General features: G+C 34.5%; 2 protein-coding genes across 4 annotated transcripts; one reads left to right on the forward strand and one right to left on the reverse strand.

Moving 5' to 3' along the window:
• Nucleotides 1-568: 568 nt before the first annotated feature.
• Nucleotides 569-1,493, forward strand: LOC111203707 (glutathione S-transferase T3-like). The gene is made up of 2 exons (XM_022697699.1): nt 569-1,259; nt 1,423-1,493. The coding sequence occupies exons 1-2, from the start codon at nt 569-571 to the stop codon at nt 1,491-1,493; spliced, it is 762 nt and encodes a 253-aa protein (XP_022553420.1).
• A 2,026-nt stretch (nt 1,494-3,519) lies between these two features.
• LOC111204576 (probable serine incorporator) lies at nt 3,520-9,014 on the reverse strand. Of its 3 annotated transcripts, none has more exons than XM_022699653.2 (12): nt 8,866-9,014; nt 5,967-6,360; nt 5,807-5,880; nt 5,550-5,709; nt 5,428-5,452; nt 5,257-5,346; nt 4,998-5,169; nt 4,828-4,901; nt 4,536-4,605; nt 4,222-4,445; nt 4,006-4,079; nt 3,520-3,890 (listed from the first exon to the last, which is right to left on the reverse strand). In XM_022699653.2, exons 2-12 carry the CDS (start codon nt 6,175-6,177, stop codon nt 3,829-3,831), a joined length of 1,236 nt encoding a protein of 411 aa, XP_022555374.1. In that variant the 5' UTR covers nt 6,178-6,360; nt 8,866-9,014; the 3' UTR covers nt 3,520-3,828. The 3 variants fall into 3 exon arrangements, with proteins under 3 accessions (XP_022555374.1, XP_022555377.1, XP_022555376.1); XM_022699656.2 differs by having other exon boundaries at nt 5,967-6,225; nt 8,866-9,004; XM_022699655.2 differs by having other exon boundaries at nt 5,967-6,276; nt 8,866-9,004.
• Nucleotides 9,015-26,530: the final 17,516 nt, after the last annotated feature.

The following is a 26,530-nucleotide window of genomic DNA, read 5'->3' on the forward strand; positions in this document are numbered from 1 at the left end:
TATTTGACCATTTTTTTTTCTTTTGGCAGAATGACGGTCTGCGTTACAGGAAACCATGGGTTATGGGTGTGCAAGAAGAGGTTGAGAGGTTCAAACAGAAAGTTCCCCGCCATGAGAACCTTCTTAGAGAGTGTGAGGCACTTAAGGTGAGTTTATATTTTTTTCAGTATCATAAAATTGGTGTTTGTACTATCTTTCTAACCCATGTGTTTTGGTTTGTCTTATGTCTGTTCAGGCACAGGTTAAAATGTTGGTAAAGCGGGTGTCTGAACTTGAGCGACTCCTTTGAGGTTAGTCTTTAAACTCAACCGCATTAGTTTCCTGGTTAGAGAACATAGCTGTTTGAATTGAAACGGATAGGACTGTCGGTAACTGTGTAGTTAGGAAAAAATAACTTTGCCTTAGTGAATCACACTTCATTAAATAGACCCTAACTGCATTTTGCAAACTAAAACTTCATTAAATTGTCTCTAGTTGTTCTGATAAGACAGTTTTCTACTAGAATTCAATGTTGAATCCCTTATTTAATCCTGGTAGAATACTAGTAGAGAATCACACTTCATCTTAAATGGCAAGCTCCTCTAGTTTTGTTAATCTCTTAGCGAGCCAAGGGTCAGTTGACTTTGACTCTGCAGAGACTCCATTGTTTAGTACCCAATCTTTGCAAGAGTCAAGTGTCAAAGAGAGAAGAAAGTGGTCTGTGAAGGAGGATTTAATCCTGATAGGTGTTTGGCTCAACACTAGCAAAGATTCAATCGTCGGTAACGAACAAAAAGGTGCTGCCTTCTGGAAGAGGATTGTAGAGTACTACAACTCCAGTCCTCTCCTGGTTGGGACAGTGCCAAGAGAACTAGGGCAATGCAAGCAAAGATGGGCTAGGATCAATGATTTGGTCTGCAAGTTTGCTGGCTGCTACGACACGGCATTGAGGGAGCAGAGAAGCGGTCAAAATGACAACGATGTGATGAAGGCTGCCTTGGATATCTTCAACAGTGACCAGAACATGAAGTTCAACTTGGAACATGCGTGGAAGGAGCTTAGGCATGATGTGAAATGGTACTCCACCTATCTGGAGAAGGACAAGGATAAGCGCAAAACTGTGGATACTCCGGTTGCAGAACCAGAAGATAGACCAATATGGGTTAAGGCTGCGAAGGCTGCGGGTAAGAAGAAGAAAATTGGAAAAGACGAAGAATTAACCAAGCTTGAAGGGCTGATGGAGATGAAAAAGCAAATCTCAAGGCAAAGTTTGCTTGAAAGTTTGCTTGCAATGAGCCACTGTCTGATATGGAATTAGCACTAAAAACAAAACTGTTGTCTGAAATGTTGTCATGATGGTTTGTTAGCTTTAGTTATCTTTGTTTGCATGATTAGTTTGCTTTGTTTACTTTAGTGACTCATTTCGTTGTTGCTTTGTTTCAGGATCAGTAGAAGACATGTGCGAGATGAAGACAAAAGATGGTGTCTCTTCCTTGTTCAGTCACGGGTCTTAACTTTCATGTAAACCGGGTCAGAAGGTTTCTTTTTCTGTATGTCTTTTGTATCTCCATGTCGGAGAGTCACGGGTTGTATGTGTCACGGGTTGCTTTGTTGTTGTTGTTGCTTTCTATTACGAACTTCCAAGTCAGTGTGTGTTGCTCTTGTTGTAGTCTGAAATTGTATCATCTCATCAATGAAATTTCTTTCCTCTTATTCCAAACTTTGATCTTTCTACTTCTCAGCAACTCAAGACACTTCAAACAATTCTCCAATCTTTCCTCCTCTTCTACTTCTCTAAATTTCACGACAATTAAACCAACAAATCAAGACAGTTCAACCAATTCTCCAAGCTTTCCTCTTGTTCAACTACTTCTCAAATAACTACTTATCAAGTAATGTTTTTTTTTAACTCTAAACATGATTCTAAAACCTGATTAGTAATTTTTTTTTATTTTTTTAACTCTAACCATGATTCTAAAACCTGATTACTAATTTTTTTTTTTTTTTTGCAATATGGGAGATGAAGTCGATCGAAGATTAAATGCGGCATTGGATAAGGCTGTCGATGAATATTTTGAAGACACATACAACAACATCGTCAAGAACCAAACAAAGAAGCAAAGCAAACGTGCATATGTCGAACAAAACCGTGAAGAGGGCCATACAAGACTATGGAATGACTACTTTAGTGAAAATCCTACATTTCCGCATCATTTATTCAGACGGCGTTTCCGCATGAACAAGGCGGTATTCATGCGTATTGTCGATCGCCTCTCAGAAAATTTTTCATTCTTTCAACAAAGAAGAGATGCTGTCAGAAGATTAGGTCTATCTTCACTATAAAAGTGTACGGCAGCTCTTCGTATGCTTGCTTATGGCTGTGCTGCTGACGCCGTTGAGGAATATCTCCGACTTGGTGAAAGCACAGCACTTTCATGTTTAAGCAATTTCCCAGAAGGCGTAATACAGTTATTTGGAGATGAGTATCTACGAAGACCCACTCCAGAGGATCTTCAGCGACTACTCGATATTGGAGAGATACGCGGCTTTCCTGGGATGATAGGAAGCATCGACTGTATGCATTGGGAGTGAAAAAAATTGCCCAACCGCCTGGAAAGGACAATACACACGTGGATCAGGAAAGCCAACAATTGTCTTGGAGACTGTAGCTTCACAAGATCTTTGGATATGACACGCTTTTTTTGGTCCTCCAGGTACCTTAAACGATATTAACGTCCTCGATCGGTCTCCTGTTTTTGATGACATTTTACAAGGCCGAGCTCCAAGGGTACAATATGTGGTCAACGGGCACCAGTATGATTTGGCGTACTACCTCACAGACGGCATATATCCAAAATGGTCAACATTTATCCAATTTATCTCAAACCCTCAAGGTCCTGAAGCAGAGTTATTTGCTAAAGTTCAAGAAGCAACCCGAAAAGATGTGGAGCGTGTTTTTGGAGATTTGCAAGCTCGATTTGCAATAGTGAAAAACCCGGCTATTTTGTGGGACAAGAGACAAATAGGGATGGCTATGCGAACATGTATCATACTGCATAATATGATAGTAGAAAATGAACGCAATGGATACATTCAGTATGATACATCAGAGTTTGAAGAAGGAGACTCGAGTAGAAGTTCACAGATGGATATGTCATATTCTCCGAAGCCTTCAAATCTTCGTACTGTGCTTGACATACGTTAAAATTTTAAATTTCTAAGACTAAAAAAAAAAAAAAAAAAAAATTCTAACGACTCCGTATTGGATAACACATTGGACCTATAATTATGATAAGAGTCTTTAACTATTGGAAAAAAAAACATTATAATATAGCTAAGGATTCCAATGGCAGGTAACACCTTTGGAGTTGCTTTTAGAAGTTAAATTATATAATGTATGATCATTACTATATTTAGTATATTGGTTTGCCCAATTTTATCGCTTCTAGAAAGAAAAAAAACTTTATTGCTTCTACTCGGGAATTCCTTCTAGTCTTACCAGCTGATGTGTATGTGAAGTTTGTGTACAAGCATCACATATATGGACAAGATCCTTGTTGGAATAATCCAAACTTTTAAGATCACATATATATATAAAATAATTGTCTTAACTATATTTGTAATTGGTTTCCTATAAAATCTACTTACAAAGATTTGATTTCTGAAAATTTAGAGTCTTTAATCGTCTAATACCATATTCATACCAAACCTATTAGATGAGAGCAGGTTTGCCTTCCATCGTGGGCGCCACGCCGTAGATGAATTAGTCGGTGTAGTTCTATACCACATAAGGAGAAAATATATCAAAAACGACAGTCTTTGTTATTTCCCCAAAATATCTCTATCTCCTTATGTCTCAGTTGTCCTTTGTCTTCTGCTCTTCAGTATGATTGGAGCCACCAGCATCCATACTGTCATAACATATTAACATTCATAAACAAAACATTACAAAACTGTCTCCCAATCTTGGAGTATAAATTTTAAGGATGAATGCATTCAAATTGTCACTCAAGTCTTTGTACTTACTGTATACGCAAACTGCAAGCCACTCGTTGACAATTCTTACCCAAGTACTCGTCCATCCCACGTCAATCGTCCACCTAAACGAAAAAAAGAAGATAGTAGTATAAGTTGAAGTCTCAAGCTTTATACTAGTCATACAAAAGCTCATAAGTTTATTATGTATTAGTGTGTATGTATGTGCATAGAATGTATGAATAAAATTGGTGAGAAAAGCTTTACTTTTTCATGGGGTGATGAGTGTTCCAACCGATGAGTAGCATAGCGAAGTACATTGCTCCTGTCGCAAATACAAAATGAAAGAATCCATATCCATATGGAACATCATCTTCCTTCTCTTCTACTTCTCCTTGGCTGTTCGCGTCTTTCTTGAATTGGAAACATTGAGAGTCTATTCCCGTTGAAAATGTCGCAATAACCATTGCAAGTAACGCAACCACGAAGCTCTGCACAATATTATTCAGAATTAGCGTATTAGTTTTGCATGAAACTAAAGAAAAAGGGTATTAAGGTAATAAGGTGTTGAAAAAGTATACAATAATGGTAAGCCAGTCCGTTCTGTTTGACTCTGCTGATTTTCTGTTGCAGCTTTCTCCCACTGGTTCACTGCACAACATTATTTTGGGGCAAACCAATTTACTATATAGCTCAACTAGTTCAGGATTTTTATAAACTTGTATATCTTATAGAGTTTAGGGTTTAGAAATCAGAAGTGGAGTGGGATAAGTACATTTAGAGCGTTCACATGTCAAATTTAATGTGGTTACCACAAGGAAGAAAATAAATTAATTAATGCGGTGTTTTGGTATTTGTTTGAATATAACATACCTTCGAATAGCGCACCAGCAGATAAACACAATATAGAGTCCCATAAGAGCCGGAGTCAAGTATCCAGCATTCACCTATTTGGGTTGGCAACCACAAACACATCTTAATAACTTCTAACATCTAAAATACACACGTACATGACACAAATGTTGATTGCAATGGTTACTTACTTTAGGGTGAAGAGCAATGCTTGTCATGAGTTGGAGGAGGAACAACGTCCAAGTTATGAAGAATATATTGAGAAGGCATGAAGAATCCGGCGCGTACCATATATACATCAAAATTAACCCAACTATACACACTGTATATGAAGTAGTTGCTAGTAGCATCACATGGACATGGCTACAAACATAAACATATAGAGTGTGTTGCTTGATTAGAAATATATTGAAAAAAAAAAATGGAACTTCTTGGCAAATCAAAACTAACCATCTTTCTGCGTCTTTTTTGGACTGATAGCATTCATTAAGCCATGTAATGAAACTGATCACACTAATTAGCTGTATGAGCAGAAATACCCTATAAAGAAACAAGAAAACCTTAATATTGGAGGGTTTCATATCATATGTACATTGTGAAAATTGGACATATCAATCTTACCCTGCACCAAAATGGGCAATCTCTCCTGCAGATCAAACAGAAGAAAGAACCTTTTAATCACTTGTCATGGCATTTGAATTAGAGAGAGTACTAGAAGATGAATTCTTCCTGATAATCCTTACCGTAAAGGCGAATAATGGTAGAAGGAAGCAAGAAAGGGATGATGGTTAAGGCAGGCCACATGATAAGCTTAGCAGACCACCATCCCGAATGCCATTTATCTCTTGATGAATGCGTTTTCGACGTGCCAAGTGTTGATAGAAACATAACGAAATAGAACAACTGAGGATTTACGGTTAAGCCCAAAACATTTTCTGATAGTTGTGTAACATGACTTAAGTGAACATATAGCATTCAAGACTGATTCAAGAAAGGATACAAAACATCCCAAGCTGACCCTTAAGACTCCTTCTGTCCCCAGACAGTTCTCTCCACCTTTACAATTCTTGAATTCTGAAATTTAGAAAAAAAAAACAGAGGAGTTGTATCAGACTTGTAAGACAAGGAACGAGATTAAAACCTGATTTAGTGGTACATACTTGTCACTTCTGTTAAGGCACGCTGACCATAATCACGAGCAGCCCATGCTAGTAGATTAGCGATTAGGAATATCAGACCGTATGCATATCTAGCCATCCAGGGATTGCAGCCATTTCGAAACTGATTAAACCATGATCCATTCTTGATTGCTTCATAGCTATCGTTTCTACTGCTGCTTCCGCTGTTGCTAGTGCTTGTACCAGTCTCCATAACTCCTTATACTTACTAGACTTTTCTCCTCTTCATGACATTAGAAGACTGAAGATTTCAAGAAACAGATTATCCATGGGGAAGGGTATAACTCGGTTTCTTGTAGCGGAAGAAATTATCAAAAACGAAAAAGAGAACACATGAGCGAGAAATTTGATGATTTTTCTTCCTTCAGATCAAAATCTATGGAAAAAAAAAAAGAAAAAAAATGAAGCATATGTAGATTTTAAGAAGAATGTTTTACATGAGAAACATATGAAGCCGTATCCTCATAATAGTCACACAGAATCCATTTCATTTTTTGTTCTACCAAACATGACAGAGAATACGTATACTACAAGTAACTCCTACCCTTGTTTATTTTACCTAAGCTAAAAAGGCAACTTTTATATGCGTCAACAAGAATCCACAATAGATGGCTCATTTCTAACCATGATTGAATATTTGAAACTTTGATCCTTAACCATGTGAAATGATAAAGAACAAAAAGACAAAAAAAATACCAAACTTAAAGAGCAAGCTGTAGTCTTTAGGACAGTCAAGATTCTTAAGACTTTGAACTCCCAAAGTCAAGATTTGGCAGTAACTGATAAAGTATTAAAATCATAAGGAGAGGCGTGTACAAACAGAGAAGCACCCAAAAGAAAAAGGTTAAGAGATCAAAAGGGAACCAAAAAAAGAATCAGATTTGATAGAGATATATACAACTTTGGACTCGAAAAGAAATGTTGTGGTACGGATAGTTTTGGGCAAACGAATCTTTCAATCTCTTACGAATCTGAATGGGTAATGGTAGGCAGCAACATCGGATACCCTTTTGGGCTTCACTGGTCCACTTAATGGAGTGGAGACACATGCCTCCACTTAAAACTATTTTGAAGAGTGGGATAATTGTTTAGCAAAAAAAAAAAAAAGTGGGATAATTTGATAGTCATTCCACCCATAAAAAAAATTAATAAAGAAAAACGTCATCTATAATATTTGGATAACATAAATTATAAATCTTCAGAAATTTATTAGATAAATATTTCATTTACTTTATGTAAGTTATCGAATCCTGAAGGCAAGACATATATATGCTTTTGACTTACCGTGGAGGCAAGTCATATAGGCACATAGCAAAGATATGGCTTTATAACCAATTATATAAATGTTATATGGAGATGAATTAGCTTGGTTTAACACCCCTTACATATATATAACTTTTACAGGCAGTTAAACTTTGTATTATGTAAGCATTTAAGCTCATCTCATGCTTCAACGTTCATAAGAGTAAATGAGCCTTGGCCTTAATTACGACTACAAATACTAGTACATAATTAAAATATAAATATGAAACTGAGAGTCAACAAATAATAAGAAACTCAACCCTAAGATAGAGATAGCATGTGGATGACTAGATGTAGTATTGGTATTTGTAATCTATGTAGTAGAATTTTCATGTTAGAATGTTTAGAACCTCATTTAGAGTCCGGGAATTGTTCATTATTCATTATAAAGTACTAACTAGTAACTCCTAACGTTCTTAAATCAAATATTGATCGTTTGTATACGTTGGAGATGTATTACCATCGACAAAACCTAATAGGTAAACCAAACTCGATCCAATTAAATAGAGGCGACCGAAAGAAAATAAGTTGACTTATAAAGGAAAAGAAAGAAATCAGCTATAAATAAAGGAAACCTAACTCAAAGAGCACATATTCACAATCACATATGAGTCGGTATAAGAACTAAGGTATTTATAGCTTGAATTTGTAGTTCTTTGACTATTTCATTATTTTTTTATAATCGACCTTTAGTCTCTCGATAAACATTTTTCAAATAACTCACCACTAATTTCGTACTTTCATCTTGAACAAACTTAATTCAGATTAAACATTATAATATAATAGACCCGAAATAACCGGCATATGAACTAAGCGTGTACCATTAGATGAGTAGCAGTAAACCATAACACCATAGAGTCAAAAAAATATTATAAGAAAACTATATAAACACGTTTTGTTGTATTTTAAACAACACGTGGTTGTGTTTTTATTGACTCCACAGAGTTAAATTGGCAGCCGATAAAAGATAACTATTTTCGTGTTTCTTTTTTGACTCAATTTGAAATATGTGGCCGCAGAAATTGAGTTATTAGTTGGTAAACCAAACGTCAAAACAATACTAATTTAGTATACAAGTCAAAACGTAATTTTATCTTAACGACTTAAAACAAAATCAAAACCCGTCAAATAGCTCGTCGTCTTGGCCTTACAACCCGTAATTACTCTTATGTTTCGTTTTAGCATAAACATATTAATTAAGCAATAGTTTAATTCATAATTATGTTAAGAGTTACGGCTAAATCTTTTTGGCAAAGAGAGACAATTAGCTGAAAGCAAATAGTGAAAAAGAGAAAAGTGAAGAACGAGTGGACCCTTTCAGTCTCTGCCGATCATCTTTTGAAAATCGACGTTCAATAACACGATTAACGAGGGAAAATTACATGAGTAAAAACTAATTCGAGTTTCCACCGATTGAGATTCCCTTCGTTACCATTTTCGTTTACCCGAGACATATATTTAAGTGTAATTCTTTTTTTTTCAAAGATATTTAAGTGTAATTCATAAACAAGCAAGCACATGCACATGTTTTTGAATCTCAGAAAGGACGAAGAAAGGAGGAGATAGAGAGGAAGAAAACCTGTGATTTACGAGATCAGATCTGGAGAATGTTGTGCGTGTTCTTCCCCAAGCTTTCTTGTAAATGTGAAATCAAACAAGAAGATGAAGAAGAATGATCAAATCTGAGATAGATATGTAGAGAAATGTGAAAACAAGACGGAGAATGGTTTACTTTGAGCAGACAGTACTTATAACTTATATAAAAATCTACAAATACATACATACACAGCTTTTTTTGGAATATCCTATTTTTTTTCTCTATTTTTTTACTTAAATATTTTTCTTTCTTTGCTTTCCCGCCGTTAGCTTCTTCTTTCCGCTACTATCCTCAGGTATCTTTATAAGAAAATGCAATTTAGATTTATGTGATGAAGAAAACCATATGTGTTGACAAAAAAAAAACTATGTAGTAATATGTTTTGCTTAATTTATTTGTTTAGTGGTAATAAACTTAGCAATGTAATTAATTTACCAGAAAACCATTAAAATATTAGGCTGCCTTAAGATTTGTTCAGATTTCTTCTTTATGGAATTCTATTATTGTTATACATGAACGTGCTCTGTCATCAATTATTGTACCGTATATCTCTATTTTTTGTTTCTTTTTATTTTCTTAATTAGTTGGTTTTCGATAAATTGACATTAACTTCTTGCACTACAACAACAGCAGCATACGGAGAGAAAAAATCGTCGGTATGTCGTCGGAATAACGCTATTACGACGATATACCGACGAAAAAAATCCTCGGAAATAACTCCTCGGAAATTTCCGACGGAATTCCGAGGAAACCCTATTTCCTCGGAATTTTCGAGGACCACAAGTTCGTCGGAAATTCTTCAGAATATTCCGAGGAAGATGTCGTCGAAATATTCCGAGGGATAAACTTCCTCGGAATATTTCCAAAATTAAAAAAAAAAAATTATAAATTTATTTTTAAAAATTGAAATTCGAAAATATAAAATTAAAATTGAAATAGAAAACATATTTAAAATACAAAAAATAATAAAATGGTTTTTATAAATAAAAAAATGTTTTATAAATACAAAATTAGTTTTAATAAATATGAAATCATCTTTTTATAAATACAAAATAGTTTTTATAAATACAAAAAAATAACAAAATAGTGTTTATAAATCAAAAATGTTTTATAAATACAAAATTAGTTTTATAAATATAAATATTTTTATAGATATGAAATCATCTTTTTATAAATACAAAATAGTTTTTATAAATACAAAAAATAATAAAATAGTGTTTATAAATAAAAAAAATATTTTATAAATACAAAATTAATTTTAAAATATGAAATCATCTTTTATAAATCCAAAAATCGAATTTATATACAAAGAACGGTTTGTATATTTAAAAATAGTTTTTATAAATACAAAAATAAAAAAATAGTGTTTATAAATCAAAAAAATGTTTTATAAATAAAAAATTAGTTTTAATAAATATAAATATTTTTATAAATATGAAATCATCTTTTATAAATCAAAAAATCGAATTTATCTACAAAAAACGTTTTGTAAAATCGAATTTATATAGAAAAAACGTTTTGTAAATACAAAAATAATGAACAATTTATAAAAAAAGTTCTAAATCAATTCAACACAACCAAATCACAATTCTAAACCTATTACACAACAAATCACAATCCTACCCAATCACCCTAACAAAAATCTATCAAAAACCTTCTAAAATCATCAAATCTACTTAAAAACCTAATAAATAGGACCTAAGAGAGTGGGATAGGGTCCTTACATGATTTGTAAGGGAATGGAAAATATTCGCCGGAGAGTTCGTCGCGAGAGAAGGTGGAGAACGCCAGAAGGAGAGAGAGATCGCCGGAGAGGAAGAAGAGAGAAATGGGGAAGACGATGCGTTTGGAGTTTATAAAACCTTGGGTCCGACGGATATTTTCCGTCGGAATTCCCTCAGTATTTTCAATTTCAATTTTCCCGAAATATTTGGCGGCTTGTTTGCCTGGTTAAATGAAAATATTCCGAGGAAATTCCGACGGCCACTTAAATATCCGTCGGAATTTCCTCGGAATATTTTCATTAATTCGAGGAAAAAGAATATCCTGTGCATGTATTTCTATTAATTTATATTGTTCCTCGGAATTTTCTCGGAATATTCCGAGGAAATACCGAGGAACTAGTGTTTGGGGTTTCAAAACATCAATTTTTTTTGTCGTATTTCATTTCTTATACAATTGTAATGCATACCATTGAGGATTCTTTGTATAGATGAGCATAAACCATGAAATAACAAATTTCAAAACAAATTGTAAGTATTCCCTTTACCGTTCATTAAAGTGTATAAGTGTTTCTCTTATGTTGTGGGGATTTCGTTCATACAATCGGAAAAGTGTTTATTATAGGGTAAGGAACAAATTTTTGACTTCATAATGAACGTAAGACACTTAATAAGGGTTATATAGGTGTTATTCAAACCGCAAATACGTTGTTTTTGGTTTAAAAACCTTATTTCCTCGGAATTTCCTCGGAATATTCCGAGGGAATTCCGAGGAAACCCTTTTCTTCCTCGGAATTTCCTCGGAATATTCCGAGGAAATTCCGAGGAACTAGTGTTTGGGGTTTCAAAACGTCAATTTTTTTTAAACGAATCGATCGATGGATATATGTCCAAAAACGCATCGATCGATCACTAAGATGGACCAAAGCGTAACAAAGTGATCGATCGATGAGATTATCCCATCGATCGATCGAGGATATCAAGTGTTCCTCGGAATTTCCTCGGAATATTCCGAGGAAATTCCGAGGAACTAGTGTTTGGGGTTTCAAAATCTCGAATGTTTTTTTATAAACGGATCGATCGATGGATATATGTCCAAAAACGCATCGATCGATCACGAAGATGGACCAAAGCGTAACAATGTGATCGATCGATGGGATTATCCCATCGATCGATCGAGGATATCAAGTGTTCCTCGGAATTTCCTTGGAATATTCCGAGGAAATTCCGAAGAACTAGTGTTTGGGGTTTCAAAATCTCGAATGTTTTTTTTATAAACGGATCGATCGATGGATTTATGTCCAAAAAAGCATCGATCGATCACTAAGATGGACCAAAGCGTAACAATGTGATCGATCGATGGGTATATGTTCAAAAACGCATCGATCGATCACTAGTTCGTCGGAATTTCCTCGGAATATTCCAACGGATTGATGTTTCCTCGGAATTCCGTCGGTATATTCCGAGTAAATTCCGAGGAAACCCAAATTTTGAGTTTCCTCGGAATTTCCTCAGAAATTCCTCGGAAAATTCCGAGGATTTCATTTTCCGTCGGAATGTCCGTCAGAATACCGTTGTTTTCTTGTAGTGTTGGTATATAGTTTTTGTCTGGAATTAACTATTTTCTGCCTTGAAATGAGCTTCGATGGCAAAACCATTCCAGAAAACAACAAATTAAAGCAAAATAAAATTGAAAAACACATACTATTTTTTTTTAAAAGCTTCAATAACATATATTTATAAAAATTTCATATTCATTTTTTTGGGATTTTAGATGTTATAATTCAGAAATCCTTGGCGCTGGAAATATATGAGATCAAAGCCTTATCAACCTGTTTCACTGAATTCTTTGTGTCCTATATTCAAAGATCTTTAAACATCCGTGTAGACTGCTTTGACAACGAAAAACGAACGTCTCTACCTGTTTGTGAAATAATTTTGCACTATGTTGGCAAGTCTTTTATGCTGGTCAAGTTGATCCAAAATAGTTTTCGATGCCAAAGAAAAAAAATCAGAAAATAAAGATATCACTAAAATAAAGATATAAATAAAATAAAGTCCACACTAGATCGTTAATGTATTTGGTTGTTATAATTTATAAACACCTAAGCCACCAGTTAATAATCTAGGCGTCCGCTTAATCGTTTTAAGCGCTATACGTTAGGTCGTCACCCGCTTACCGCCTAGCGCTTTTTTTAACACTCCTAAAAACATAAAAATTAAGGGTGGACAACATATCTATAAACTGATTTGATATGTTATTCATATCGATTCTAACCGAAAATTTGAATATCTGTAATTTTATAAAGAAAAACAAATATTAATATGCAATATCTATAAAAAATAAACGAAATCACAAATCTAATATTTTTTAAAAAAGGATATCAGTTCCAATCCATTATAGACATATATAAACTATATTTACAGAAATTTCTATATTATATAATTATTATATTTTATATAAGTTGAAATATTTTTACTCACTAATTTTATTATTTTAGTTCTTAGAATTTTAAAAAGTAAATATTTTTTTGTAATAAAATACATTTTAGATTATTTATTTGTTTATTTTTTGTATGGACCGAATCATATACTTAGTAAAAATAGAGTAGCTGCGAAGTAGATTGAATCAAAAAATTGATTATCCAAATGAAACAGATTAAATCAAAGATCTCCCTGAATATTTGTTTTTTGCCCACCCCTAATAAAACTGCCACCATACATTGGTAACTCGCCGGAAAAAAAAAACAAGACACTTACGAAAAGAGAATGTAACACTTTCATTCACCCTTTTAATATGTTCGTTAGTCTATTGATGAAAGCTTATCAAAAAGCTGAGATCAATAGTGATCATCTTGAATAACTCCGTCTATATCTTTCCGGTAAACCAAGGTCTTGATCACTCACAATATTCTGCGGCAGTCTTTAGTCTTACTATATAATTTTTGAAGAAGGTTCTAGCCACCTCTTCTGCAGTGTAATCTGGAGGACAAAACACAATTCACAATGACAGAGTCAAACCCTTTAGACTTGGGTAGGACACTTATGAAGAATTCAAGTCAAAGTGGATACCATATATTAGATAAAAAATGTCTCAGATCGGCAGTTGGAAAAGATCTTTAGTAATATATAAGATAGATAAGCCACTCTATTTATCACTAATTGGTTTTAGGTTGGAAGCTCATCTAGCTTAACATGGTATCAGAGCTCGATCCAAACAGTCCAACCCGATCAACATTGATATGGTTCAAAGTTGGTCCATCGATCCTTACCTGAACATTCCGAGATTAACGCTTAAAGAACCATCATCTCGAGGGGCGTATTAGACACAAAATGTTCCACATCGGTAATTGGAAGGGATCCTAAACAATATATAAGATAGACAGACAACTCATCTTATCACCAATTGGTTTAGTTTGGAAGCACATCTAGCTTAACATGGTATCAGACCCCGATCCACATCGATATAGCCCAAAGTTTGCCCATCGATCCTTGTCTGAGCATTCCGAGATTGGCTCTCAAAGAGACATCATCTCGAAAGAGCATATTAGACACAAAGTGTCACACATCGATAGTTGGAAAAGATCTTTAGTAGTATATAAAATAGATGATCTACTCTATTTATCATCAATTGATTTTAGGTTTGAAACTCATATAGTTTAACACCCAGGTAGTGGCTCCAACCAACCCGATAAATGTTCCTTCCATTCCACAAAAACCTGTCAATTTAGCATTTGTTTCTAACATTAAAAAATGTTATTCTTAAAATTCTATGCATTTTTTATCAAAAATAAAATCATTTTAACTTTAATTGTCATTATTAATTGTCTTTGATAATCATTATTAATTGTAATTACTAAGGATATAAGTGAATTTGAATCAATTTTCTTAACTAGTATGCAAAAGTGTCAAAGTGACATTCTTTAAGAACAAATGAATTATTATATTATGTAAAACTATCATATATTTTGTATACGTGAGTGTAAAAGCAATACCAACTAATAATATGAAAACTAGTTAATATATAGGAGTCTTCTCGGAATTACTTTGGAAATTCATCTACTCCAAAGCAATGAAGGACATACTGCATAGAAAACAAACAAACAAGCAAGCAAAAGGCAAAGAAAATAAAATACTATGTAATTTATGAATTTAGTTTTGTCTAAATGTGGGGAATGATCAATCTTTTTTGGGAAAAGAAAGGATCAGTTCTTAATTTCTTATAAGTACTATGTAGAAATCAACAAAATTTAAGGAAATATAATTTTTTTATTACCAGAAAGTTCGGACCAAAACTTTAACCTTCCCGAGCCTGAAACCACATGTAATATTAGTTTCGTCCTAACGATTATTCGAAGTAACCAAATATTATTTCTTTATGTAGTAGCACTTGATATATATATATATTCCAGTGTACCATCTTTTATTTTATTTTTATGTTTTTTTGAATTATACAGGAATATTATGATCCCACAGAAATGGTTTAAATTAATCATGTGTTGCCACATGTCGGTCTTCTCTCTCTACGATGCCGAAATGTTAATTTTAGAATGGCCGGAACTCGAATCATGGTGTTTTTATTGTATTGGGTTTTTCCGTTCAAGTTAATCACCACCAGACCACAAGGTGTAAGGTGTGGTTACATAATAACCAGGGACATGTACATAATAACTGTGTTGTGTTTGACGACTCGATCTCATTGTCTTACCCGTTCGGCTCAAACAAGTGACTCGATAATATTGTTTACGTAATGTTAAAATTTTCCATGTAATGGCTTAACCAATTCCCCCACAGAAACAGACTTTTTATGTCTATTCACATGTGTCTTCTACCTTCGTCGACGGATTCAAAATCAAGGCACACTTTATTGTTGGATTCTTCGATAACGAGTCAAAGAGTCAAAGTTTGTTTTACTAACATATATAATTAAATTAACTCTTGTCATTTATCTTATATAATCGAAATGGGCGTGTTACATATACCCTAGTTTTTTGATAAGTTTTGTTTTAATTTCAAACTATGTCATTATTGTTATTCATATAACCTATGATTGTTGCTAACGGAATGTTTCAACTTTCAAGTAGCAAAGATGAATATAAAACATTGGTAAATATTGTTTAACAGAATGATTAAGAAATTATATGTGTTTTTAACAGAAAATTAGATATTTATAACCTAAATTAATAAGAAAAATTCTAATTTTAGGTAGCTACTAGTCATTAATTGGCCTTAAAATGAGGAAAGCTCAATATATCACTGTTCTATTTAAATTTCGATTGAGACTCGATTAAGCAGATAACATAAAAATAAAACCCCGTAATTTGGTTCACATATTTCTTTTAAACTCATAATCAATTAAGTGGCTGCTATTATCCTAAAATGAAAGAATTAATTTTTTAAAAAGAAAAACAACCATTCATCTAGTCAGAGTAGTCTAATATATTATAGATAAACTAATAAAAATCACTAGATGTCGAGGTCAAAAATTTAATAAAAAAAGTGTCCATACAAAATACAAACTAGAAAAACAGGAAGACGTTTCAGACATGACAAATTATGGTGTAGTTGTGGGTGCTGATCTTTCTACCACACGAAGAAGATGGATCATTATGCATCACCCACTTGTTATTAGTTATTTATTCTGAATTATATTTCTTGAATCGTTGGAATTTATTTTGGAAAGTATAGCCTTTTATTTAAGATTCAGCAAAAATTGCGTAATGGAAACAATAAAGGCTTCACCATGCATTAGCGTCCACGTATGTCCTTCTCAAGTCTCAAAGACAAGGTTCTTCGCGAACGGTCCAAAAGCAAACATAAAATTATTAGTGAAGATTATTATTGTTCAAGCATCGGTGGATATATGATATATCGACCTTGGATGGCTACTCCCACGATTTTAAAAGACAACCAAAATAAACAAAGGTCTTTTGTGAAAATTATATTTTCTGTTGTAGTCACATCGAATCTCCATCTACTGGTGGGGAAATTCTTCAGTTTGTTGTTATCTTTAAAAGAGAAAAATATTTTATGGAGTACGCTTTCTGCACCTATGAACTGAATTGGTGTATGGATTGTGAATTAATGATATATCCATTGTAAAGTTTTCTTTAAAAATAAAATATCACCGGATATCAGCTTTAGCCGTAAGGCTGTTCAACTAAGCTTGGAAGTCAAGAGGCTCCCTAATAACAAAATTCAACAAGACCACAACTAGACATGCGGTTTTGAACCAAACCAAACCAAATATATTTCGAGTTTTGGTTCATTTTTGGTCATTGGTTCTGAACCAATCAACAAATTTCAAAATTCATAAGGTTAACAGTTTGGTTCCGTTTGACAATCGGTTAGTAGACCGAAAAAATCAAAATTAACTGAAAATACTCGAATTTAACTAAAATTATTTATTTAACCGAAAAACTAAAACTTCAGTTTAGTTTAGTAACACAACTGAAAGAACGAATTTAGTGAAACCGAAAAGTAAATTTTCAGTTCAATTTGGCAGTTTTTTTTTTAATTTATGAACTAGATTTTGATCCGAGCTTACAAAGCGCAAGTTTATTTTTAAAATTAAATAAATTCTTCTTATATAATTTCTATATAAGATAATGTATAGGTTTTAGTACATTTACCTAGGCACATTGAACCTACCAAACTGAAAAAATCAAAATTAAACTGAATTTCATAAATAACCGCGCATATATTATATTTTTAGAACCGAAAAATAGAAACCAAACTGGGAACCAAATGAGTACTTAAATTTTTAAAATACAAATTATATACCTACAAATATTAAAAAAATTAATTTTTAAATAACTAAATATCCTAAAAATACTATTTATAAACCAAATTTTGTAAAAAAAAAAATTAACGACTCGAATATTTTTTATTCAAATAATTAATAGTTAATTATTTATCCTATATTTTTTTCCAAACAACCTAAACTATCGGATTTAAAGCGCAAGATATTTTACATTTGTGAAATTCAATAAAACGTATCATATATATTGTTAGAATTTATAAAGTAAATAAACATGTTTTATTTAAACCAATCTTTTTTTAACTAATTCCATTTAAATCCCCAAGCCGTTTAGACCCATTTGATATTTTTTTATGATAAGATTAATCATTTAGTTCATTCTATGTAAGAAAATCTTAATAATTGATTGCATGTAATTAATTAAATTAATGTTTCATAGCTGGATAGTTGACATTAAGGCTTTTAGTTTTCAATTCATGTAAAAATGAAAAAAAAATGTTATACAACATAGGATTCTCCATTACAACATATATTAAACATAACTAAACCATTAAAAATTTTATATTATTAATGAAATTATATGTGGTAATGATCATGTCATATGTAAACATGTTTTAATAATCTGCCATATATTTATAAGAATTTATTGTTAGAGTAATTATATAATAAATTATGGGAGAATAATAAATGAGTTCATTTAAATTATGTAAGGTATTTATATAGTTAGAAAAATATAAGATAAGATCAAAAAATAGTTAATTCTAGTGAAATGGCCCAACAACTTTGTTTAAGTAGATTTTTTAAGAATCATTTTCTTTTAATAGTATAGATTAGCCGCAAAACCAAACTAACTGACCAGAAACTGATGTAACCTAACCCACATGCCTAGATAAAATGCCCGAGCCGAAGTCTTAAGTGGTCACACTGGAATCAAACCTTAGACACGAACAAAATTACGTTATTGGTCTAACATTCAATACATTGTACAACCAAGCACAAGTTATATTTGTAAAGTCTTGCTTCTTAATTCATCGTTCGTTTGACAAGAAGTGAAAAACAAATAATAATATTACAAGTAATTTATAATCCTACTAAATAGTGATGGAACGTGCAAAAGGTTATGATGGTGAGTTTGTATAGAGCACTATTTGGTGGGGGCAAACTCAAAGAGGATTACATAGTCAAAAGGCAACAAGATTGGCGTGCTCCTTGTTTGTGTTTATGTCCGTATTTACTATTTGACCTGCAATTCCACAAAAAGCAACAAGATCGACTAATATGACCTGCAATTCTACAAACAATAACATCGCTATTTTGGTTAGTGGTTCATTTACCAAGATATATATAATCATATGAACATATAGATATGCCACAAACTTGTTTAGAGTGCTTCTCACAGTTAAGGTTGTTTCTAAAACCCTGAACTCATTTTAAGGATGTTTTAAAACTCTAGATTTGAGCTAGTCTGGTCCATAAAACTCGGACGACAAACTTTTGCGTAATAAAAGAACTAAAAAATTGGTGTGGTTCGGTGATCTATTGTACTACACGTGACAATTTATCGGACACTACGCTGTTTGTCTGAAAAAATCTCGACTATGGTGAATACATCAAAATCTTCTTTGGAAGTATGATGATAAATCATTAAGCGAAAAAAAAGTATATGATAAATCAATAAACCTATCACTATTTTTTTTTGTCGACCAAATAATTTTGTTTAGGCAGCCTATTAGGCGCATACAAGTAAAATCGGTTTTATAAACGAAGCCCAACAAAACAATAAAATAATGTTTAAAATCTATCCAGAAATGTTATCCTCATGTAATCGAAAGTTCAGTTTATTGTTACTCAACACGATTTGTAGAAGGAAATAGAAATTTTAATGAATAACACTTTGATTTGGTTGAGATAAACACAACAAAACTCGGTTAGCGAAATATAAATCCAACTAAGCGGAACCAAAATCGATCAATAGATCAAAGCTATTTTACTATAACAAAATCGGGAGAAAGATAAAGATCAAGATGTGATAAAATTAAAAAGTATATATAACATATCAATCCAACGTCTACGCCAACCCACTTTATTGATATTTTGTGCCAATGCACACATATAAATATATTTTTTTAAATCGTAACCATTAGTTAGTATTTTTATTTTATTTATAATTTTTATCTTATTTTATAATTTATATATAAGAAATTACACAAAATTCAATTTAAATAATAATATGTTGTTATGTTATCTATATACAATCTTGTGTATAAAATCGGATTGGTTCAATTATTTATTTGTGTATATATTAGATTGCATTTATTTTCCAAATTTAAATATTTTATTTTTTATTTTAAATAAGTAAAATCATATTAGTTTCGTTAGTCACATTTAGTTCAGTTTGTTGTTTTAGATTTATATATAAATTTGTAAAATTTTGCATAGTTTATATGTTGTTTTGAGAAAAAAATAAATAAAGTGGTATCCAAGTCTGTATATACACAAAATAAATAGTTTCGTAAGTCACATTTGTTCAGTCTGTATGTTATGCTCAAAATTTTGTAATATTGACACTATTCATATCTGAATTATGCATGGTTTGTATTGCATCATATGAGAACTAAATTCTTAAAACTAAGACCATCAATGAGCCTAACGAATTCTAAACTATTTCGAGTTGGGCTATGTTTTATATTCCACAAAATGGGCTATCGTAAGGAGATCTATGGTTATTTTGGGCTTATCTCAAGAAACTAAATTTCATTACAAGCTTGTATTGGATTCATCTTTTATACACTTGCACCAACATTTTATACACTTGCACCAACATAAACTACAAGTTAAAGTCAAAATGGCCGTACAGTAACACCCCTAGTAAAATTGTTGTGGTACAAACTTCAGTAAGATAAAAAAAATCTGTTTCTAAATATCTTTCACGATTTTCTTAAAAAAATAAGGTGATTATCATCAATTGGCTAACGAAATATACAGTATTGCTTAATATATGATATTTGTCTATTTGGTAAAGTGATTTACTGTTTCTTAAGTCAACACATATACTAATGATCACTTCTATAACATATATGTAGATGGTATCATTACTTAATTGTTCACATGACAACATGTATTGATATTCCTCATATATATCTTCCACGAATCCTTCTTAGGTATATCGATGCATAACTATGTGCAAAGCAAATGGGGCAGTAGTTAAACCTACTTGTCCAGCTTTCTTATTTTTTTTTTTTATCAAACCATACTTGCATTAATCTTAAATATGTTTAAGCTCCAACAGAGGAGGAAGATACAAAGGGACTAGTAACAGCCAAGCAAACAACAACAATAACATAAGGGATAAAATGACGATACAAATCATAAAAAAGAATCATATGTCAGCTTTCTTATTTAAGTCTTAAATACGATCCACCTTTCAGTCGCGATTAAAGGGGAAAACAATTTAATTTATAATTGTTCAAATTCATATTTCTTTTTCATATGAACGCTCTGGTGATGTAAAGATTTCATATCTTACAGATTTGGGAGATTCCTTGTGGCAATTAGCTTAACTTTTACTTTTATTAGTCCCTTTTGGTGGTCCTTATAGTCCATTTTCTATTCATTGATATATCAAAATATGAGTAGTCATTTTCTAGTCTTTGGAGCAACCAAACAACTTTGCAGTTCACAGATTAGAGAATCAAGAAAAAAAATGTGAAAACAAAATATCATATAGGACAATAACTCATCAAAGTAACTAGAGAAAGATGGCAACATCGTCATAATCTTTGTCAGATTGGCGCAGAATGCTTTGAAGGAAATGTGGTTGATTCATTTATCCAATAGTTAAACCATGCCCCAAATTAGATATGCCAGCAATAATTTAAAATCTTTTATCCATACGTACTTTTTTTTTTTTTTTTTGTAAATTGGCTTTCATTAATATAAATAAAACTAAAAAGGTACAAACTCATAAGCTAGTGTTTAAAAGAGTAAAAGCCCAGTAATTAGAAAATAGATAACTTAAGTGCAAGCCCATGAATCTCAATATTGAACTTTCTTGTGGTTGCTGAAGCCCAAAGAAGGGACGGTTGAAGAGATTAACGAAGTCGTACGTCTTCTTCGTTGAGATCAGTTGAGACTGAAAAAGATGATACATAGAAGATGTGAAACTACGGCCTGGTGGAAGGGAGATCAAACCATCTCTGCATCATCTTGGAACAGAGAATAGGGCTCGAGTATCTGAAGCTCTGAATTTTATTTCGGATTTGGCGATCAATCAAGGAGAAGATCGAGTCAATTGAGCGGAAAGTGTTGGAGTGAAGTCTGTTGTTTCTTTCATTCCATAACCAGTAGAGAATGGCTTGCCAAGAGAGAAGAACAAGAAGGCGAAACGCTTTTTCCGAAGGTAGAGACTGCATCTGAAGGATCGTTTCATCCCACGATCGTCGAGGAATGATCCGAGAACGAGATGCAATCAAAGTCCAGAGATCGTAACTAAATCCACAGTCAAAGTACAAGTGATTTCTTGATTCCACTTGCAAGTTGCAGAGTAGACAAGTAGGAGTTACTTGGAGACCCCATTGAAGCATCATGTCTTTGGTGGGGCATCTGTTCAGAGTAACTAGCCAAGAATGAAACGAGTGTCGGGGAATTGCGTGAGGATACCAAATCGCCTTGGTCCACGAGTGTGTATCTATTGATCCTCTCAAGTAAGTGTAGACTTCTCCCGTACAGAACTTACTATTGATTTTTCCTTCAATTTCCCATTCATAGTAATCATGGTTCTCAGTTAACTGGATAGTGGTGAGGAAAGCACAAACCTATAACATTTCTTCTGATCTTGCAGCGGGGAGATTCCAGTGATCATCACGAAACAGAGAAGCAATGGTTGCATTCAGTGGAATGCCAAGCCTTGAGTTTGACGAATCCCGAAGAGCTGAGACTAGTCCAAGAGGAGCCCAATTATCTGACCAGAACCGAGCAGACCGACCATTTTCCAGGCGCATTTTGATAAGAGGAGAAACCTCAGAGCGAAGCTTGATCAGTTTGTTTACGAGCCATGAGTTCTATTACCTAGGCTTTACTATCCAGTAATTATGAACGGAGCCATTTAAGATCACCTCTTTGAACCAAATCGCCCAGACTGAGTCATCTCTAAAGAACAGGATCCATATGAGTCTCAGGCAGCAGGCTTTGTTCCAGAGTAGTAAGTCCTTAACTCCCAATCCCCCTTGTTCTTTGGTTAGAGTGACTGTGTCCCATGCTACCTTAGCCGAATGATGTCCCTCTAAGCTTCCTTTCCAAAGGAATAGACTGCACATGGAATTAATCTTTTTGATGCATGCTTTAGGTAGGATGAATGCTGAAGACCAGAAGGTTGTAATGCCAGATATCACCGTTTTGATCAGAAGGAGACGTCCTGAGAAGGATAGAGACTTTACAGACCAAGCCGAGAACCGAGATTTTACTTGCTGAAGCAGCGGTTGACATGCCGAGAGGGACAGTTTCTTGGACTTCAGTGGAACTCCCAGATAACGAAAAGGAAGAGAGCCGCGGGACATGCCAGTAGATGCTTGGATTGTATCGAGCTCATCCTAAGATAAACCTGAAGCGAAGAAGCCTATTTTCTGGAAACTTACCGCTAGTCCCGATCTTAGCTTGAATTCCCTCAGTACTTTTAGGATAGTCTGAACTGATTCAATGGAACCGTCAATGAAGATCAACAGGTCATCAGCAAAAGAGAGGTGAGTAAGCTTCATTTTTTCACACTTAGCATGGTATTTAGATCTTTCGGTTGCGACGGCTCTGTTTAGCATCATAGAAAGACAATTCATAGCAATGACAAATAGATATGAAGATAAGGGATCACCTTGTCTCAGTCCTCTCTTACCCTTAAAATACCCATTGACTGTTCCATTGTAACCCACCATAAAACTGGTCGTGCAGATACAAGCTTTTATCCAGGAGACAAGGCTTTGAGAAAGATGAAGTCCTTCTAAGCAAGAGAGCAAGAATTCCCAAGAGAGAGTGTCAAACGCTTTTGCTATGTCCACCTTGATGGTGATTCTTTTACTCCTTTTGTTCTTGTGATAACCATTTACTAACTCACTTGCTAAGGTTGTATTCTCAACCAGTAGTCTATCTTTTACAAATGTTGTTTGACATGGCAGTATGAACTCTGGGAGGAATGGTTTCAGGCGAGTTACAAGGAGGCGAGATATGACTTTATACACTGTGTTAAGACATGAAATCGGCCGAAAGTCAGACACCTTTGTAGCTCCCGGGAATTTAGGAATAAGAGAGAGGATGGTTGCATTTGCTGAAGCTGGCAAAAATGCAGTGGCAAAGAAGTGCTGGATTGAATCTACTACCTCCTGTCCAATTACTTCCCAGCTAGCTTTGAAGAAACCAGAAGTTAGACCATCAGGTCCAGGGGCTTTGTTCTGATTCATTTTAAGGAATTGCTTTTGTATCTCCACATCTGATGGGATAATTAACATTTGTTGTGCTTGCGCAGGAGAGACTCGATAATCAAAGAGACAAGAGAACCATGACGCCATTGATGCAATCGGTGGGGAGCAGGAGGCTAGGGGTCCCAGAACTGACTGGAAGTGAGCAACAGCTAGCTGGCTCATCTCAGTAGGATCAGTTACTCGGGTTCTGGCAGCAGTAGTGAAGATACGAATTGCATTGTAGCTTGCTCTGACCTGACAAATTCTGTGAAAGTAAGTAGTGTTCAGGTCTCCTTCCTGCAACCAATTGATCCGTGATTTTTGCCTGAAGAAACATTCTTTTATTTGACGCAGGAAAAGCCAGCGATTATGAAGGTCTCTCTCTTCTTGAAATGATTGTTGGCTTGGAGTAGTAAGTGCTTGTACCTGCACAGTTTGCAACAAACAGTAAGTTTCCTTGACTCTCTCTTGAATTTTTGAAAAGTTCTCTCGGTTTAGAAGTTTCAAATCTGATTTAATGAGTTTTAGCTTCCAACAGAGTTGAGTGAGAGTCCAACAGTTGCTTCCAGCCCGAGCCCAAGCGTCGTTTATCACCATGGTGAAGTTTGGATGCTTAGTTAGGTAGTTTTGGAATTTGAAAGGTTGGGTTCCCGCTTTAGGTAGATGGACAGCAAGGTCTAGGAGGCAAGGGGTGTGATCAGAGATGGATGGGGGGAGAAATGTGACAGAGGCATGAGGGAAAGCTGATAGGGTATTATAGTTTATGAGCTGTCTATCCAGTTTTTTTTGCTATTGGCGAGTCTGGCGGATTGTTGGTCCATGTGAGAGAGGGACCATTGTAGCTCAGATCAAATAGGCCAGCTTGGAGTATACAGTCCTGGAACTGGTACATCAAGGAATTGGGAACATAGACAGTAGGGGAAGAATGTTCTAAGGGCTGCAATATTTGATTGAAATCGCCACCAACAAACCACTGATTGTTTTGGAGATCATAGGAGTTTGATAGATATATGAGTTCAGCCCAAAGGTCAGCCCGGTTTGCACAGAGATTGGAAGCATACACAGCAGTGTAGTAGAAGGGGTCTTTGTTCGGCAATTCAAGCAAGTAAGTGAGGCTTTGACTACTCTGGTGAACTACACGCACCTTCATTGGATCCTTCCAGATTATGAGTATTCTACCATCTTCATCAGACTGGTGGTTTGAGACAAAATGCCAACCAAAGCAAAGCTTAGTCATAAGCGGTAACATAGAAAGTTCTTTAATATGAGATTCAAGAATGGCTCCAAAAATAGGCTTATGAGTTTGTAACCAACTAATAAAAGGCCGATGCTTATCCGGGTCATTTAGGCCTCGGATATTCCAAAAAAAGAGTTTTACACTCATTGGGAAGAAGAAGGAGGGACCTCGCTTGTAAGGCGAGGAACCAGGTGCAAAAAATCTAACGAGGAGTTGGGGTTTTCAATAGGAAGCCGGGTTGAAGAGATGGGGGTGAGAGGATTGGAAAGAAAGGCGAGGGCTTCTACTGGGTCAGTAGGCTGGTGAGCAAAAGGATTTGGATTGAGAGAAGAGGAAGGTGTGAAAGTTGGAGAAGATCTGGATCTTTTTAGAGAAGGTCTAGGGATAGGGTCGAGTTAGACGAAATGGCTGAAAGAGGAGGATTTACATGATCAGACGAGGATTCAGTGGGAAGGGTTGTGAGGAGAGGAGGGTCAGTTACCATTTGGTCATGAGAAGAAGGGACAAATTCAAGAAGAGCAAAGGTATTAGAGATGGGCATTTTTGGGGTATCAGAACTAGCAGTTGGAAGATTTGACGACGGGGCTTTTTTGGCTTTAAAAGTAGCTGAGACTTTTTTAACATAAGTTCTAGTGGGAGCATTTTTTGGTGTGGATTTGGGGATGAGAGTAGAGAAGGAATTGGCAGGGGCTTGTTTAGGATGATTGGTTTGGAAAGGGCTTTGTATGGGAAGGTTTGATTGAGGATGGTTTTGTTTAGGAGTGTTTTGAACCGATGGAGAGGGAAGCAGGAGACAGTTCCGAACAAGATGACCTAGTTCATGGCAATGCGAACAGGTTGGAGGGATCCAAGGGTAATGAACCAGAACTTCAACAACTTCTCCACTCTGGCGCTGAAATTCAACAACCGAGGGAAGGGGCTAAGTGAGATCAACTTCAACTTTCACACGAGACAAGGTAAGGCTAACAAGGTTCCTTGTAAAGTCATCTGTTTCTTTCGGGTCACCTACCAAACCTGTTACTAAACTGAGACCTTCTTGATGCCTTAGGTCGAGGGGAACACCTGTCAAGTGTGCCCAAATCTTTATAGCTTTTAAAGGCGGAGTAGACATAGAATGCTCTAAAGACCACTGCGCCGTGTGGAACATGGAGTCCCCTACGTACCAAATATTCTTCTCGAGAATCTTCTGGCGAAGGTAATCATTTGGGATTCTCACCAAAGTAGATCTGTTACGGGGGTTGTTATGAAATCTAACTTTTTTCCTTTGCCCCACATATGGTTAAAGACGCTCTGAATCTGATTAAACGGAGGTGGCCTTCCATTGTAGTAGCAGATGATGAAGTCTTTGTGAATCGCAGCACCCTTCTCAAAAACTGAGTCAGGAATTAAAACTCTAGGTCTTCATGTTTCTGAGATTGTTACAGGGGCAAGTCTTTTTAGGGTTTTATCTTCAGAGATTCTCAATCTTTCTACAAGGGATGGT

This window comes from Brassica napus, chromosome C3, assembly GCF_020379485.1.
Source record: "Brassica napus cultivar Da-Ae chromosome C3, Da-Ae, whole genome shotgun sequence".
In the NCBI taxonomy this organism is placed as follows: Eukaryota; Viridiplantae; Streptophyta; class Magnoliopsida; order Brassicales; family Brassicaceae; genus Brassica; species Brassica napus.

Bases quoted from the DNA above. Each gene is read 5' to 3' on its own strand.
- LOC111203707 (XM_022697699.1), top strand. From the start codon at position 569: ATGGCAAGCTCCTCTAGTTTTGTTAATCTCTTAGCGAGCCAAGGGTCA. The intron at 1,260-1,422 runs GTTTGCTTGCAA...GCTTTGTTTCAG, and splicing joins AAGGCAAAGTTTGCTTGAAA to GATCAGTAGAAGACATGTGC.
- LOC111204576 (XM_022699653.2), bottom strand. From the start codon at position 6,177: ATGGAGACTGGTACAAGCACTAGCAACAGCGGAAGCAGCAGTAGAAAC. The intron at 5,710-5,806 runs GTATCCTTTCTT...GTAAATCCTCAG, and splicing joins GGGTCAGCTTGGGATGTTTT to TTGTTCTATTTCGTTATGTT. The intron at 5,347-5,427 runs GTAAGATTGATA...GTTTCTTTATAG, and splicing joins ATTGCCCATTTTGGTGCAGG to GGTATTTCTGCTCATACAGC.